Raw genomic sequence first — 19717 nt, forward strand, 5'->3', positions numbered from 1 at the left:
TCTAGGCGCGTATCTCCTAGTTCATTATAATATGGTTATAAAATTTCTTAATAGATATCTGAAACATCCAAGAGATTAGAACATATTTTTCATTCTATTAAGTAGTAAGATATTTGTGTTTATGTCCCCTAAATTAAACGACTGGACTTTTCCAAAATATTCAGGGAAGTTAAGAAATGTCCAAGAGAGGGTTTTAGGCTATTTTTCGGAGGTATACCACGGTCTTATCAAGGGTAGGCCCCATGAAGGTTATCATCCTACTTTGTTTAGATTATATTGCATGCAAAACTCCTGTTATGAGGTACTAGCGGCTATACCCCTCGAGTATTGTATTTAAAGAGGTAGAGAAAGGCTGAAAATAGCCAAGAACCATCCAAAGATTCAATCCAAAATAAATTAGGTTATACCCCATAGACGTCCAAGGGGGGGGGGGGGTAAAAGGGTGATTACACCCCCCCCCCCCAAAATGTTGGATTTTCAAATTTTATCTCCCCCCCCCAATTAAAAAAGCTTCCCTCTATGATATAAAGATTACCCCCCCCCCCCCCCCCCAACAAAAATTTTCATTTTCAAATTTTTACCCCCATTCCCCCAAATTAAAAAAGCTTTGACGCCCCTGTAATATAACCATTCTAGGGCCTATGTGAAGCTTCCCTAAAATGGTGATCTCAATCAGCTCCTTAAAAAAATAGGGTCGCTGCATCGCTGGTGAGGCAAAATTGTAAAAAATTCTCTATAATCACATAAAAAATCTACAAAAATAACTCTTCTATGATTTTATTTCAATTTTGTAGATTTTTTATATGATTTTAGTGGATTTTTCACTGAAACAATTTTGCCTCACCAGCGATGCAGCAACCCTAATTTTTTTTAAAGAATCCACCTCTGTATTTGTCGAAATCTTAAGAAACAGACAAAAAAACATACTATACTTTATATGATAGGATATCATAGACCATGTCAAATATATGTACAGACATACACATAAGATTTATAGAATAGCCCTACTCCCAAATAACTCCCATCCTGTCCAAAAATACTCACATTAAAAGACCATTGAACTCTTTTGCTCTTATACACGTTTCTAAAAATCTACGTAGTTTGCCCCCGTGAGCGAAGCGCCTTTAAGACACGATTATACAGTGTGTCTAAAAAATAATAATTTAAAAAAATCTTTTATAAATAAAAGAAATATGATTTTTGTACAATTTAAATCAAATTAGACCGTAAAATGTATGAAAAATATATTTTTTTAAATCATTATTTTTTTTGGACACTACAAGACGTACTTTCTGTATTGTAAGATTGTTACAAGTAGGGTGTAGTTAGATAGACTGTGGGTAGACATACAAACTTACAGACAGACAGACAGACAGACATACAAACAGACAGACGAACATATTAAGTACTCCTTAGTGTCACTGCATTTTAGCAAAGTATTGCTATTATTGTCAAAATCAAGGACAATAATGTATTATGATAGAAAAGTTCTTTGTTGAAATAAGCAAATGAAACAAAAAACGGTCAAACACACAGAGAGAGAGAGAAAGAAGAAATAAAAAGGGTGAATAAATTGAAAAATATGAGATAAAAACCAGTTTTGTTATCACCAAGGGGACCGAAGGCCCATGCTAACAAAACTGGTATTATTTTAAGAATTTAATTTCAATCTTCGTAGAAAATTGTCTTAATACTATTTTATATATTATTTTTCAGTATGGCTGAGAACCGGTTCTAATCTAACACTTATTTTTTAGAAACTATACTGAAAATATGAAATCAAGTTACAAATACGTTATCTACAATATAATAATAGCGCTTATGAAGTATAGTTACAAGATTAATTTTCCATAAAATTTTTTTTTTATAATGTTCTGAGTAAACACTTTCTATGAAGCAGACTAGGTATATTGTGTACAACAATAATTTACTACAAAAAATCAGGGATCTAAAGGGATAAGACAATGGCCGAGGAATTATCCCCAATGATGAAACACAAAATTACCCCTTCTGTAAATCATACTTAATGGTTAAAACGTTTGGACACTTAACTAAATGAACCAACCTATGAAAAATCAATGAAAGGTCCTCAAAGTTGTTAAGTCAACGAAAAAGAAAACTTTATACTGAAACTTTGGAGACTAGTGTCATAAACAGCCCAGTGTCCCCTCCCTGCCTGATACAAAATAAACTTTAAAGAGGCAAGGAAAAGAAAAAGGGGTAAATCTTGTAAAAAAAAACACAACTTGCATAAATGATAAAAATTATAAAAAGTGATGAAAAATGTCTTAAATTTTATAGATAACACAACACAAATTATAAGATCAGAAGAATCAAAGTCAATCAAATATAAAATTAAATTCTAGTAATTTTACTATTAAAGTAAAAGAGTAGAGGGGGCATATAACTCTACGCATAGGGCGGGAACCCTGTCCTGATTTTGTATTAGGTCTTTAAATAAGATAATAGCGTCAGAAATATAAACACACATTTCATAAAAGGGAACAGAAACAATTTGTCTGGTTTATACATTACATCTATTATTGTACTAAACATGGACGTCCAAGCTTTTTTTATTTGAGGGGTGTGGGGGGGGAGTTAAACATATAAAATTCAATCCTTTGGTGAAAATAAAAGGAAATATTCAAAATTATTATTTCTATCTAATATTACTTTTTAAACATAAAAATAAAATTACTAGAGACAATTCTTTACCTAAATGTTTTTGTTTAGTAGGTTAATCGGGTATAGTCATTTCCACGACATCCCTCCATAAGAAGCGATTCTTCGTATTTTTCACATTAGCTTTTCTCCTATTTCTAGCTCCTGCGGGGCCAATTACCTAACCCTGTGGGGCAATCACCTAACACAATATAACCTAACCTAACCTAAAATAACCTATAAAAAGCCATTTTAAAAATACGAAGAATCGCTCCTTATGGAGGGATGTCGTGGAAAGGACTATACCCGGTTAATCTCTTACTTTAATTGTGACTTGTACTTGAAAGGACTGACCGCAACAAAAACAAATTTTGATTTTTCAAAATTTAACCTGAAACTATTGTTCTCTCTTCAATTTTAGGCATATTTTATGGCCCCCTCCCCCCCAAAAAAACCTTGGACGTCCTTGCCTATATTATAAAAGATTGGACGCCCTTGATTTGTAACATATTGTAAGTGAAGCCCTTTGAAAATATTGTCTTCCGCTTCACAGGCCATCACTAAAGGAGCACAAATAAAGGGGCGGAAGGATCTATTTATTGGAGATCAAAATTTTCAAATGCCTAAGATTGAACTAGGAACATTAGTTTCAGGGTAAATTTTGAAAAATTTAAAAAATTAATAAAAACATCATACATAGATCTTTCAATCAATTTTTTTTTGCAAAAATAGCAAAAAAATGTTTAAAAAGTTGCACAAATGTTTTGACAGTACAAATATACAACGAATACATTTATATTGACTTATTAATATTATGTCTTATTAGTGTTCAATGGGGAAACAGTAGAAATTATATTTGGAGCAATAATACTATTATATAAAAGTAAGCTTGAATTGTCTGTGGCAAAGGATCTCGCCAACCACTAAACCAATATGGTTCTCCTTTACAGTGAATCTTCTTGTAGATGGTTTTTCTATTCTAATTTAAAAATTGATAAGTCTGGGTATGGTTTCAACAGGGAGAAAGGGAGGGGACAATGGGCAATTAATTCAATTTAAGAGTATTTGCTGAAATCCAGATTAATCCACAAAATATGGAGGAAATTTTAAAGGGAGAGTTAATACAATACAGAAAACAGTAAAATAAGAAGAAAGTTTCAAGAAAAAAGCATTTATTTGAAAATTATATTACCAGCACATCAGAATAATGTAACCATTATGTAATAATTAACTAGAAAAATCTCCCTGGAACCCATTCAACCCATAGCCCCATAACCAAAAATTTAATTGGATTCTTAGATTTTTTATTAAACAAATATCACAATAAAGTTTTTATCTATGAAATGATAATTTCTGGAGAGAAATAAATTGTTAAAACCAGCAACATCATAACAAATTAAGTTTATTGATACTTGTCTGCAATATTTAAAATTAACAAACAAGTTAGCGGCATTCTGTGCGCTAGTACCAAAAGTCAGTCAGAAACTGCTAAATTCTTGCACATTCCCTTTAAGCCAGTACCCAAAGTCTGAGACTCCTAAAAATTGAATATTCGATCCATTGTCCCCTCCCTTACTCCCTGGGTTTTAGGCTATTTTTCTTCCTTTCCATATACTTTCGAATATATAGCCCCTAGGGGCTAGGGGCGCATCCGCTAGTCTATAATACAAAGTAGAACAATTTATGTCTGTCCGTATGAAGCTTAAGATCTCGGTAACCACTGAACTGAATGAACTGATTCTTTCTAGTAGATTACCCTAATATTAGCGAAGCTATAATCTAAGTAATATTTATCCCCCTTAACTTTGTTTCTGTGTAAATATACTAGCGGTTTCGCCCCAGCTTTTTTTTTTGGGGGGGGGGGGGGGTGGGGGTGTCCTACAGGACTAGTAGATATATTCCTAGAAGAGTTCAGTGGTTACTGAGATCTTAAGCTTCAGACGGACGGACGGACAAACATCAAGCTACTTTGTATTATAGATATTTGGGATTGTTTGTTATCCCAAAGCCACCCAGCCAAATTGTGGGCACGTCTGTATTAGCTGCGCTTCTATTAAACTTTTTATCGTTCTTATATAGTTTACTAGCGGTTTCGCCCCTTACCTCTAGGGGTTTTTCCCCAAGAGGTTTGATCAAGACCCCACTATTTTGATTTTAGTTTTAAAAGGAATTTTTTTTGGGGGGGTGGGTATTTTTCATTTTTTTTGGAGGGGGGGGGGGTGTCCCACCCCCCAAGAAAATAGTTATTGACCTTACTGGGATCTATGAGAAGCTACTATGTAAAGGAGAACCCAATCGGTTCAGCGGTTGGCGAGATCCTGCGGTACAAACAAACAGACAAACAGACATCGTTCTACTTTGTATTATAGATATTATACAACTGTCGTCTCAGATTGTCTTTTATATATAAAATCTCTTAATGTTTCTTTTATAATTTTTATAAAGGAAATATATATGATTTCTTTCCCATATACGACGTCATTTATTTTTCATTTCTATGGCCATGAATATTATATAGACTACATCTTTTCTCTCTCTCTTTTTAGTAATAGACAGTTAATTTGCGTACTATATACATATAATACACTAATAGCCATTTTTTGACATTATGTAACTTTTTTGCAGGTTATGTTTTCATAAAAAAGTCTCAAAAAGTACAAAAAAGAAAAAAGTACTTTGTTGATGGCACTATTGTGTATTACAAATTGTATTTTGAATAATTTGTGCAGGAATTGAAGAGTTTCATAACTTAAGAATTGATCGATATACAACCCTGCTATAAGAATTAAGTAAGCCTCGTCTCCTATTGGCTGAGGACGCAAAATTTTCATTGGTTGTTGTTAAACTTTGCGGCTTTCTCATTAGATGAGATTAAGTTCTATTCTATGATTTGTTGTTTCTGTTAGAAAGTTGGAGGAAAATAGTTGCTGTCAAAAATCCACAAAATATGTGTTGTCAAATATTTATATAACTATATATTTTTATTATTTTATTTAGATTTTGATGTATAAAAAGTGTAAAAATCAATGAAGCTTCATTATATACAATTATCTGTCAATTTATTTTTGTATTAAATGTTAAATAGAACAACATCAATCAATTTAATTGATAAAAAACTCAGAAAAAATTATATTTATTTTCGATATTAATTATGACAAACAAAATTATAAATTGAAAAAATCTCCTAAAACATTGTGAAAAAAATCTTCTAGAAAATTTTGACAAAATCCTCTAATTGTTCTTTAAATAATTTGTATCTTTCTGAAGATTGCGAAAGCATAAAACTTTAAGTGAAAGAAAAGTTTTACTATTTACGGAATTTATTTGATAATAGATGTTTGATTTTCGAGGCTATAAAATAATTTGTAAAATTGCCATTTTTTTCAATCTAAAAAACAATTATATATACGGATTTTATTTTTTAGAAATATATCTCTTTGACAAAAACGCAAAAAACACAAATTTCGGGGTTGCTAATATAGCTAGTACCAAAATAGTTTGATGTTACATAATTCCGTCTGCTGGTGGTATACACACACACAACTACAACAAGAACTGGGACCTCTAAACTCAAGAGTGGACGGACACAAAAGTTAAGTAAGTAGAATTTTTATTTTAGTCTTTTTATGGTTGTCAGACGATCATGTAGTCCGACGTAGGACCCCGCATACGCTATCAGTTATATCATCATATATATTCATATAATATAAAGTTATAATTTTATATACTAAAGTTCATGTGATTTTAATAAAATTTACACCTTAATCTGCATTGCATATATATATTATATATACATATACCTAGTTTTTTAAGTTACATAACTGTGTTTTATAACTAAATTATTTAGATATAAATATCAATGTGATACATTTTTAAGTATAAATAAGTGATAATAAAAAGATTGTTATAAAAATTTTAGTTAAATAAAGAAAATTAAGTGAATAATTAAAAATTCTATGCTCTCTCCACAAGCTTAGAATTGTTGTACATAGTTATAAACACAGAGAAAAAACTAGATATTTAAACATGAATGAGGTATATTTATTTACTTTTTTTTAATAACATATAATAGCCTAAAACCATCCCAAAACTTTAGTCTCAGGGCTAAATATAAAGCCATAAATTGTCCCTGGATCTATGTAAAGCTCCCCTTAAATTAAAGTCAAGTGGTAATCAAGATCTAAATGAACAAACTATTTAAACCCTTCATTCTTTATACTATAACTAGTTGCTGCGCCCCAAGCAATTAACTAAAGGTTCGTTAAGGGGTTTAGAAGGGCAGAAAATAGCCTAAAACCATCTCGTGTCCTATACGAAGCTTCCCTAAACAGGAGGGCTCAATCTGTTCGGTAGTTATAGATATCTCAAGCTTCAGACCAAAAAAAACCTTACTACTTTATATAATAGGATAGGATTTAAATATAAATAATAGGATTTTTTTTATGTGTATGTCTGTGTCCGGACTTCAGAGATCTCACAAACCACTGGACCCTGTTGGTTCTCATTTTCAATAAGGATTCTATATAACTATTACATCTAAACAGATTTTCATATAGGTAACGAACTGGGTTGATGCTATTTTTCTGTACCTTTTCGTCATTTTGGAATCATTTATATTGCCTAGCCCCAATTCTAACCTAACGTAGCTAAGGTAAAATATAACCCAGTAACAAATCTCCATCTCCTATCATTAATTAATTCTAAAATTAGTGTGAGTGGGAGGGGGGGGGGGGTCTGTGCTCTCTGGGCACTTTCAGAGAAACTGCCATACTGTCAATAAACAATTTTAAATTGCATGATATAAAACTAAATATGTACCTACCTTAACTAGATTGTTTATTTAAATATCATATTTATTTATTAGTTTTAATCAGCAAAAAAATGATTTTCATTAACATTTCTGAGATTTGAATGTTATACCTATCGTTGCTACATATAAAATTTAAATTTAATATTTTTTTCAATAAAAAATAGAAGGTTTAGGTATATGAAAGGTTGTGTGTCATTGTAAATTTGATTGTATTTCTACCCAAAAATAGCTTAAAACCTCCATATGACTCAATGATTCAAGGTCTAATTCTATATCCGCCGTCGTTTTAACTAGTTTAAGACACACATTCAATTCAAAGACAATCCACTACAATTTTACCTAATACATATTTTATTTTGGTAGGTAGGTAGCTAAGAAAATCATTTTTCTTTTAATGAAGATTAAGGATTTTAGATATATCTATTATTTGGCTTCTAAGGATCTCTAAAACATTTGCAAATTTTCAAATTTAAAACATTCTCTAAGTTAAGAAATTGGGTAAAGACTGCAATTCCCTTTTTTCATCCCCTCAAAAAAAAGCTTTAATATTTTTGTGAACGCCTCATACCTACTCTAAATTCATATTTTATTGTAAATTTGTCAGAATGGACACCAGTGAGATTGGGAACTCTAAATTAGAAATCATAATCGCGATTCTTTGTCGACTTTGACTAAATCTTGATTGATTGGTACAAACACAAAGTGTTGACAGTTTTGCAACCATAATCTTAATAAACACAAGGGGCTATTTTGTTTATCGTAATTCAGGTTGTACATCAATTTATTGTTCATCGTATTATCCCTTGTTAATTGACAGATTTTAGAAAATGATAAAAAATCTTTCTTGTGATATTTTTCATTAAAAATGTAGAAAGCTTTTAATTGCTGCGCTTTTTAAACATGTATATATAAATGACTTTAACAGCTGCCTAGAAACAAAAATAGTAATATTTGTGACCTTCGTACTTTTTCTAGTCATCTCAAGACATAACAAAAATCATTATTAAAAAATAAAATATACAAGAATGAATTCAATTTGATGTGGTGGAGCTTAATGCTAATTTTGAAAAAAAATATAGAGAGGTTAAAATTAATATTAAAAGTCTTAATCCTATAACAGTTTTTTTGTCTGTAGTATAAGATCTCGACTACTACTGAACTGAGATAGCCTCGCATTGGTCCAATAGCTGGTTTTAGACTATTTTAATTTTAGTCTTTTAAGTCTTGGTATAGCTTTTGGTTTGTTAAGAACTGATAACAAACCCACTCCCCTCATTTAAAAAATAAATTATGAGAATTGCTGGGATTTTTCCCATTTGCTTGTCTTCTGCTTGGCCTGCGGAGTTTCACATTACCTTACCTAACCTTACCTAACCGGAACTAAACAAAAAAGTGCTAAAACTATCCGCTCCTTACTTTCAATTTATTTCCAATATAAAAACTGAAGATAAAAAATGAAAATGTGGGGGGGAAATGTAAATTGGAAATTATTAGTTATGAAGTAGCTTCCCCTTTTAGATATAAACAAAATATTGATTTGATAACATCAATTTAAACAAACAAAACATTAGATTTTCTTCGTATAATTGAAGTTTTTAATTTTCAAAAAAATTATCCAAGTTTTTATGCCAAATTCCGAAATTTTGAATGTATGAAATTATCATTAGGTACTAGTTTTTTTTTTAAATTTCTCTTTGTCTGCTTATCTTGAACGATAATCGAGAAACATAAGAAGAATAGTTATTTCTCGCATTGTATTATAAACAGCTTTCCGCGGATATAATATGTACAATTATAATATTATGATTATTGATTAATCTTAATTAATATTAATCTTATGATTGTACATTTTTATATTTGTAGAAAACTGGATATAATATGATGCTAGACATAGTTTTTTTCGTATGGATTAGAACCGGTTCTAATCCACCGGATTCGAATGAATAAGAGAAATCTATTTAATGGTACTTCTTTTAGGAAGTATTTTTGGATACATTTTTGTTCATTAAAAAGCTCAATTGATAGATTATGTTCAAAACAAGTTTAGAAATTTTATATTAAAATTTTTATAGAATTTTCGTCATTTAGTTTAAGAAGTTAAATAGAAATTATAGGTATTTGATATATTAATTTTTTAAATACATCTTTTAACGTCATAAGATAAATATGAAAAAATGAGAAGATTTTTTTTATAATGAAAGTACATTCACCAAGTAAGGAAAGGTAGATTCAAACTTAAATAAGTATCATACCTGACAATTTTTTATATTTTAAATTTCTTAAGGTCATTTTATCGCCTACTAGAAGAACATTAGTCTTGATAGGTATAGAGTGATAAGACAATAGGCGATAAAATTTCGCATTACAATGATGATAAACAAAATTTACTTTTTTTAGTTATAATAATTATTTTAAATGTTTGACAATCAAGATTCAATAAAGTGCTCATAACATCGTTGAAAAATGTTGGGTATTTGTTTAATTACATTCCAATGTTCCCTTCCTTCCTGTAAGTTACTAGAAAATCAATCAATAAATATTGATCTTATTTTAAAATGGTATTTTTTTGATAACTGATATTAAGATATTGGAATTGGAAAAGTTTTTATTTTTTGCCAGTATGACTTCGAAACCGATTAGTATCCGCTGGATTAGAATAAGTTTTCGGACATACTGAAAAATCATGTAAATCATCGTATTACAGACAATTTACCACATATATTAGAATAAAATCATAAAATTGATAGGTACCAGCTTCGTTATAATCTTAGGTATAATTTTTCATTTTAATATCCGCGAAAAGCTGTCTATGATACGAAGCTATAAATAACTATTATCTCTATATGTTGTATAAGATTTTGTATAACCTTTTTACTTAGAAATATCTACCTACCTATATAATTGTCTAAATAGGAACAAATTCTTCAAATTTTTACACAATTATCTAGTCAAAAACTTTCTTATTTGACTGAAAATGAGAATTAAATAAAAATTTAAACATACCTATCTTTTTATACCTATTGTCTTATTTTATATACCAGAAGGTCTTATTTTTGGGGATGGTGGGGGGAGGTTAGGGTAATGGCGCGTTCATTGTACAAAAATTGGTTTATTTCTAGCTGGTTTATACTCTTTAGAGATATCAATCCCCCCCCCCCCCCCCAAGAAAAGTGTTCACCGCGTAAGAGGGGCTGGACACAGTTTCCCCTTGTGTAGATATGAAATTTTGTATACTGATAATAATAAGGGATCTAAAGGGATAAGACAATAGCCGACTAATTGATATACATCCCCAATGATAATACTACAAAAGTACTTCTTCTGTAGTTTAAACTTGTGGCTGAAACGTATGAAGGCTTAATTTAATAAACCAATCAATTAAAATTCATTAAAATTCCCCAAAGTTTTTCATTTTGTTGGCTTAACAACTTTGGGGACTTTTATAATAAACAGCCCATTGTCCCCCATCTCTCTCTGAATGATAATACAACATTGAATTAAGGATAATATTAATATTAAAATTAGAATTATGCAACTAAGTAAATTTGTTTTTCTCTTTTCTTATCTTTTAACAAATATAAATATTGTTTAATTAAATGAATTTAAATCTAAGTAAATGATTCTTTAATGTCCTTGAACTTAAGATTTGTTTTTCTTTCAAGTATATTACTTTTTCTTTCTCTAAACATTAATATTTTTGTCCTTAATTAGCTAAAGATAAACAAAATTACCCCATCTTTAGATTAAAATTATTGGTTGAAAATTTCGAACTAACCTATCAAGATTTAATAAAAGTACCCAAATTTGTTAAGATAACGAAGAAAAAAAATTGATTTAAAAACTTTGGGTACCAGTATAACTAAAATTCATTTTTCTTCTCATTCCCTGGGAAGCTTTCCTAATTCTTTCTTAACTAAACCTAACATTTTAACCTTCGATTTTTCTTGATAAAGTCTGTTTGTAGATTCATTTCCTATATGATATGAGAACTGCTTGGAAAACACGTCTGTCATTCATTTTTACTCTGCATCTTTAATTATGTTATTTAGTTATGTAATCATATTTCCAGTAGGTATGGCTTCAAAACCGTTTAATATCCGCTGGATATAAAATCGCTTCTCAGCAATTTAAAAAAATCATGTATACATTATACTACATACAGTTTTCCACGAATATTAAAATAAAAATCATAAAATCTATACCAACTTTTTAACCTGGGCCTTCAGCCTGGGCTAACAAATTGGTTCAAACCTTATGATTTTTCCGTTTAATATCCGCGGAAAGCTGTCTATAATACGATGCTATAAATAACTATTCCAAAATCTAACATAGTACATTATATCCATCCAAATAATATTACCTATTTTTAATATAGGTATGCTGAAATAGCACACATTTTAACTTTTAAATACGATAGTTTTTTTCATTTTTTTTATGATCATACTCAATGGGTATATAATAGGTTAACTCACAAACAAAATATGAATTTGACATATTTATTCAGACATTACTAATTGTTTCGAGTATGCTTGTATTCTTCAGATATCAATGTAAAACTAAAGTTAAAAAATAAAAAAAAACACATAGGTATATTTTTATGTGGAGGGGGAGGTAATCACCCCTTTATACCCACCAACACCTTCCGGAAAACTTTATCATTAACAATCAAATATGAAATATCTATATTTTGGATGAAGGTTAATTTATCGTCCATTGTTCTATCTCTGCCTAGTGTCATACTGTATACTATTCTCAGTTAAAAAACATCTTTGCAAAAATGAAAAAAAGGGGCTTGTTACCTCATTTATATATACTATACCTACTAAGTCTAACACTTGTTAGAAAATGTACCTAATATTTTAAAATGCATACTTTGTTAAAGCTACTCTACTCATTCAAATGTCGAATCATTATGTTGAATAAGTAAGGTTTAAACGAATTTAAAAAGTAAATTAGATATTTTACTTTATTTCGTACAAATAAAAACGAAGGGCTACTTTACCCTTTTTCACCCCCTTAAGGAATACACCTCCTGACTTAAAACCCCTTTCATGCCACTGGACTTAATATTTACAAATGTATGATAAAGAGGACTTATAGTGTATCTTTGCTTCTAGATACTAAACATAAATACAATGTGGCGTAACATTTAACGCATCCGCTAGTTGTCGCGGGAAGGTGATAGGTTCGAATCTCGGACCGACACAGCGTCACATCTAAAGACTTTAAAAATTGTTTCTCTGCTGCTATGTCAAGTTTCGAGTTGGGGGAATGCCTTGGCCCAAAACAGGCGTAACTTATTATTATGCACAGTTAGGACTTCTAGACAAAAATCGTGTAATTAAAGAGTTTGTTGTTTAACGGGTGTTGCCATACTCAATACCCTGAGCGTTTGAGCAATTTAAAAGGCAGAGTATGTTCAATGTGGCGTGGAGAGGACTTGTACTCAAAGCGTGCCACCGAGCCCCCAAGAGCTCAACATTAAGCATTTATACATAGTTTCTATATTACTGACCTAAATTTAATTTGAATATGTAAGATTAATATAATTAGATTAGAATCTAATTTCATTTTTGGCCAAAATAAATTTATATAAATAAGATTAAATTACTTTTGAAAGTATTAAATTTAACAAATCTCACTAAATACACTTATATCATTTTTAATTACATCATCATTAAGAATTTGCGCAGATTTTTTTTCCAAAAACTTTGTTTAAAAATTTTCCAAAAATTTGTTGAAAAAATCCTCCAACCAAAATATGTTTTGTAAACATTTATGCAAAAAATCAACAACAATTCCACTCTTTATTAACACTTGGTTGTCTGTTGGTTTGTAAGTGCCTAACGTATAGCAAAATTTTGTGATAGAGTAGCTTCGCTACTTTTTATCTTGATCACATTTGTGTAATATGATTATCTCGTTTATGTTAAAAATGCATTTAATAAAAAGTTCCAACACACAGACTACTCAATTATGAACTATTTCTTCATGTTTAGAAATTTGTTTTTCAAGTAAAATTATCTATTTTGTTGTAAGATGTCTTTCTTCTTATTGAAACTAGCTGCATGCACCCCATGCCTCTAGAGGCATCCTAAGTTTATAGAAAAATTCGTATAACCTGCCTAGGAACTATTAAAATTTTCCCCAAAATTAAGAATTAAATCTAATCAGTCGTTAACAAGGTCTTAATGGGCATATTATAGGATATGTAAGAAAGCTAAACTGGTGGCTTATTAGGGAAGCATTTTTATAAATAATCTAGTCACTAAAAATCTTTTTTGCTTCAATGCAATTAAAATCATCGTATTTTTATCATAATTTATTATAAGATTCATTTAAAGTATTAAATTGGACACTTAAACGTTTAAAAAGCATGTTTATTTATAAAAGATTATTATATCATTCCTCAGCAGTTTGCAAACCAGAATGACAACATACATAGTTACGAATTCAGGAATAATATATTTATATAAAACTGCTATATTTCGCATAAAGAAATGAATTAGTGCTATGATTGTATTGTAGTTTGATGTTTAAAATTATCAGTAATTATCTGAACTTGAAACCTAAAGCAACAGATGTAAATAGACTTAAAGGATTTTATCTGTGATTGGCAGACTTACAATTTTTAGGAAAGCTTTGCTTCAAAAATGCATTTTTAGTCTAGAATGTATACAGTTTCAAATACGTTAAGTACAACTATTGAAGAATTACAATGACTATCTTATTTATTTTCTCTCCATCAGAGTTATTTGTAACTCTTCTAAAAAATTATAAATTCAATATCATGTTTTTTTCTATACGGCTAGTCATTTGATAAGTTGATTATTTTTATATGTAAACTGTATAGCCACAGTTTCTTAACTTTTTAGAATAATTAGTAATGGATTAGGACAAGACACTTATGTATAACCACTAGGACCAGCTTAAGCTCCACGTTCAATAACATTATGATCTGTTACGTAGTCTCATATTCGATTTCTAGGATCTGTGTGACCGTTTGCATGTTTGTAATGAAAACTTTTTATATTTATTGGCAGGTTATAAAACTTTGAAAACAGGAATTTTTAATTTAAATAACGTAGAGCGAGGCTTTTATTGCATTTCCCAAGGCATTAACATCCCAACTATTGTATACAACCAAGCCTTTGATTGCACGACTTTTGTCCTTCATTCAACACTCTACCTGATAAAAAAATCTAACCATGAAATATCTAGCTTATTTTTATTCTAGCTGCTACACTTCTAGAGGCCTCTGGACTCTGGACATATAAGAATCTTTAGGGAAGCCAAATAGGCGAATCTTCGCTGCAGATAGACAGACAGACATCCTGTCACTTTTATTAAAAGATGTATACCTATTAATACAAATATATTTTTAGTTGGGAGAGAGCGGACTAGGGACAGGTGGCCCTACAGAGTTCTATCCAGACTGCTATATTAATGAAGGGTAAGCTAGTCTTTTTTTTATGTGTGTTATTACCGTATGTAGGTGTGATTTTAAACAAAATATTAAAGACTAGAGGCTACGCCCCTAGAGGCCTCTAGTGGCACTTTAGATGTTTTTATTTGTTAAAGTCTCTACGTTACTTCTTTATTTTACGATAATTCTCTTTATGTTACGTTGAAGTCTCCCATATATTTTAAAAAATTTCGATTTTTTTATCATTTCTCTTGGGAGGGTGGTTGTACCCTCCCCCAAAATAGTTATAAACCTTCCCAGAACCCATGAGAATCTACCCGATCGGTTCAGTGGTTAGCGAGATCCATCGGTACAGACACACAGACAAACAAACATCCTGTTACTTTAGTATAAGGATATGGTCTTTTTTTGTCCGCTAAGATCTTGTAGGCAGCTAGAAGTTATGTTGTATACAAGGAAGAATTTTAGGCAGGATGGTCTTTGTGGAGTTGGGTGGGTATATTTACCCCCCAAAAAGAAATGACCTCAAAATGTAGGTTACCACCAGCTCCCCTCTCTAGAGATGAAGCCACTAGTTGTTCAAAAACTATTTTTCTTATATATTGTTAAAAGCGAAGCTTTTCTATAATTAGGGTAGGTCCGTACGTCCGTCCGAGATAGATAGCTTTTAATCGTTAATTTAGGCATGTTAGAATTGTCCTATCGATTTCAAACTTTGCATGATGATTCCTGTTGTAGTTAGGTACGATTTAGAAAGCGTAGCAACTCTATAATCATTACCAGAATGTCCGTATGTCTATTTTAAACATGTTGATTTTTTTACTTTTTTACCAACAAATTTTTATGTGATCTAATAATCCGATTGATCTGATTTTTGGTATACTGATTCCTGGGACAACAAAGTACAATATTACAAGCGAAGCAACTCTATAATCAAGTCCTAAAATGTAAGTATGTCCATAAATATTATTCTGTATCAAGCAGTTTTTCAACAATTTTACTTACAATTTTGCTTCGACATTTATACATTTATATTCTGATTATTCAGTTCTGACACTATACAAGTGTTAGTGTCCGTTTGTCCTACCGTTTCAGTGCTTCGCTTTTATGGATGTTGTCATCCTTGTTTATCCTTTTTTATCGGGTAGTTTTCATAATATGAAACATCAAATATTATGTCTTTATTTTAGTTATGGGTTTCCCGACTTTCAAGGAGACACAAGAATGTTAGGAATGAATAACGACATCCAGGTATAATTTTATTTCTGCACTAGTTACCACCAACAAAAAAGTATGATTATATTTTGGTTAGTTTATTTTGTTTATGACAGGTGTCTCTTTGTAAGTAATTTTCAAAATTTACTGTATTGAGGTATTAATATTTGATAATATAATTCTGTAAACAATTATGATTCGTTTTTTCAAAAAATTAGTGCATGGTACAATTGGGTTCTTCTTTTCAGGGAATCTTCGTATTAACTTCCCCCTCCCCCACAATTTAGAAAAAAAGTTAAGGAGCCAGGATGGGGAGGGGACAAGTTTATAAACACTCTGTTATTTGTTGGCTTACAACTTTGTATACTTTATAAGATCTTAATAGGTTGGTTAAAACTAGCAATGACCAAAAATTCTTATGAATAATTTTAGTGTACAGAAGAAGTTATTTGAAAAGAATTTTTATTTATTTCATCGTATTATAGAAAGCTTTTCATGGATATTGAAATAAAAAATTATATCATTATGACCAGTTTTGTAATCCCGTGGGGCTAAAGGCCATGGCTTGCAAAACTGGTTTTAATGTTATGATTTTTGTTTTAATATTTGTGGAATATTGTATGTAATGTGATGCTGTATATGGTTTTAGTATGGCTGAGAACTGATTATAATCCAGCGGATTTTATTCGGTTTCAAAGCCATACTGGCAATTATTTAATCACATTCTTTAGTAGAGAAAAAGACAATTATCTAAATTTTCCTCAGATCTTAGATAAGATGGACTTATTGGTATTTATTGAGCATTTTTTCAAAATGGAAAGATCTCTTGAAAAAGCATATGATAATACTTTCGCGGTACCCTAAAGATTTTATAAATATGTTCTCCAAAAAGTCACCAAGGTCACTACTTTTTTATTTTTTGTTTTTTAAAAATAAATTTTTTGGATGAAAAAAAATAATTTATTTCATAAGGTCTATATGTCGTATATGAAAAAGACTATTTTTCATTTCATATAGTTTTCTATTCTGGATGTAATTTTTTAAAAAATCCTATTTAGTGAATATAATTTTATGTTTTGTATTGATACAATCTTTCCTTTATTAACAAAATTTTCGACACTAAAAAAACAAATATTGAGTAGCTGAGTAGCAGTGCAGTTCTTTAGAATTTACTTCAGGGACAAAGATAAAAGTTCTAAAAAATTGTTTTGAAGACGATAATTTGTGTATTAAGAAATAGGACTTTTAATCAACAACCAACTCCTAGACAAAGGTTAAGTAATTAAAGAGTGTCAATAAAATATTTTCCCACAGGATTATTAATTTGTTGTGAACCCAGGGAAGCAGGGGACATTGGACTGTAAATACAGGGTGCGGCACATAAATCCGGACATTTTTTAAACGGCCATAGCGTCAAAACTACTTAACCAATCAGGACGTTTGACCCCACTATAGAAAGCTTAGGTAATGACCTCTTAGCACAAAAAAATCTTTGGACGAAGATGGACGTGTACACCGAGCTGGCCGCGCATATGATCAACAAGGCAGATTCCGAATGCGCCGGTGGTTTAATGCGCAAAATCACAAAACGTAGGGTCCGACAGGGAAGGAGTTGGAATCTTGACCCCAAATTTTGTGAGTGTCTTAGGCTCATTGAGACACACATTTTGCCGTGTTTAAATCCATTTTAGCTCAATACTAGCCGAAATGAGGTCGATTTTTCAAGATTTTGAGCCTTAAGAAATCACAAACAGTCATGCCCGACAGGGAAGGAGTTGGAAATTTGACCCAAATTTTTTTTGTGTGTCTTAAGCTCATTGAGACACGCATTTTGAGTACTTAAAGTCCACTGTAGCTAAATCCTAGCCCAAATGAGAGCAAAAACATGGATTTTGTCAATTTGGCGGTTACTCATGTTCCTAAGGAAATGTGGCCTCCCAGCAGCCCGATCTTAATTCAATGGACTTTTGGGCCTGGGGCTACTTTAAAGCATGCACCAATAGACGTGCCCATACCACAAAGACCTCCCTCATTGCCACTATCAATGAGAACTACGCCAGCTTGGACAGGTACATTTTGACCTGGACCTGCCGGCGGTTGAGGAGGCCGGTAGAGGCGGTGATTGAGACTGGCGGCGATTTTGTTGAATAATCTACTAGTCATATACCTATTTTGCTTCCCAGTTTTTAAAATTCAATAAAATCTTTAAAATTGACGATTTTATGTTCATTTGTTTAAAAATTAGAATTTGTCCGGATTTATGTGCCGCACCCTGTATAACTGGTACCCAAAGTTTTATAAACACATTCTTTTACGTGTTGGCTTAAAAAATTTGGTACTCATATTGATTAATTGGTTCAAACCACATATGTCCAAACTATTTTTATCTATAGATGTTGTAATTTTGTTTGATCATCATTGAGGATGTATATCAATATATCGCAGCCCCTGAGATCCATGGCTGTACTTTTACTATCGAGGCTATCTAGGATTTAGCTTACAAAATTAAGATTTTTTGTTTTACTTGACTCATAGAATTAATTAAAGTTCGGTTACACTAAAACAGGACCTTCTGGTACCCCCTACTATTCTCCAGTGCCTCTGTTTTTTTTCTCGTGTTATCAGTTCCCTGTCCACGGAATTAATTAAGTTGTAAGTCCATTGTTTTGAAATGTTTCTCTTTCCTGATTTTTTTTTAATGATATAAGTGGCCATTCAATTTCTAAAAAGTAATAAAAAACTATAAAGAGTGGAAAAAGTGTTGTGTCAGCAGTTTGTACAAAATTGGTGGATTTTTGTCGACGCGCAGTCACTCTTAAAGACAAATTAGTCAGTCTGTCGGTCTGTAACCAATGAATGTAGAAGTTACCTTTAATTTTCTATATTTATAATTCACTTACTACTCCATTTTTTATTTTATATTTTCAATTTTTTGATTAACTTTAAGACTCTAAAAGTTGGTCTGTAAGTTTAAATGAGAGATATTACTATCATAAATGTTATTTAGTTATATAATAAGAAATTTTAAGACGTCATAAAATAAAACGTTGTATAAGTTGGAAATAGAATGAATTTAGGTAATTTTTTCATCAAAGTAAAATGAAAAACTTTTTCTTTTCATAAATTTGTTTCTAGCTAGATAGAAAAAAGTAATGTTCTCGAATCTTCTTTCTACTTTTATGTAAAAGTAAGAGGATGTTTGTCTCTCGGGTGTGTTTTATTTATCAATAGCAGTCGAACTGCTATGGATGTTAAATAATTAAATATGCCATATAATGAGTGGAATTTTGAAAAACAATCAGAGGTCTAGCTTCAATAGCAGCTGAGTAAATCTCATTTCCCCCTTAGCGTTACGGACGGACTGAATGACGGACATACATAGTGAATTATGGAATAGCTTGACTAATAAAAAATTAACCCTATTATATAAAGTTTTTTTTGTCTGTAGCGAAAAGTCCCGCTAACCACTTAACCGAAATGGTCTTCTTTTATAGTGAAGCTTTTTATAAGTCATGGGTTGGTTTTCAGGTTTTAGGCTAATTCATTTTCATATACAAAATGTCTTTTTCTTTCCTTCCATGTCCTTAGAATATAGAGCCCCTAGA

At 30.9% G+C, this 19717-nt stretch overlaps 1 protein-coding gene across 2 annotated transcripts in view; it reads left to right on the plus strand.

The window, feature by feature from the left end:
• Positions 1–5910: 5910 nt before the first annotated feature.
• cyc (basic helix-loop-helix ARNT-like protein cyc) overlaps positions 5911–19717 on the plus strand; it is a 71007-nt gene continuing 57200 nt past the window's right edge. Inside the window, exons 1-3 of one of the 2 annotated variants that reach the window (XM_080179289.1) lie at positions 5911–6258; positions 14857–14924; positions 16088–16148. In XM_080179289.1, coding sequence (XP_080035415.1) covers positions 16122–16148 — 27 coding nt within the window. In that variant the 5' untranslated portion in view covers positions 5911–6258; positions 14857–14924; positions 16088–16121. Of the gene's footprint in view, positions 6697–14856; positions 14925–16087; positions 16149–19717 lie in introns of both variants that reach the window. The other variant, XM_080179288.1, reaches the window with a different exon arrangement.

This window comes from Acartia tonsa, chromosome 12 (genome assembly GCF_053477335.1).
Source record: "Acartia tonsa isolate MP-2025a chromosome 12, ASM5347733v1, whole genome shotgun sequence".
Taxonomy (NCBI): Eukaryota; Metazoa; Arthropoda; class Copepoda; order Calanoida; family Acartiidae; genus Acartia; species Acartia tonsa.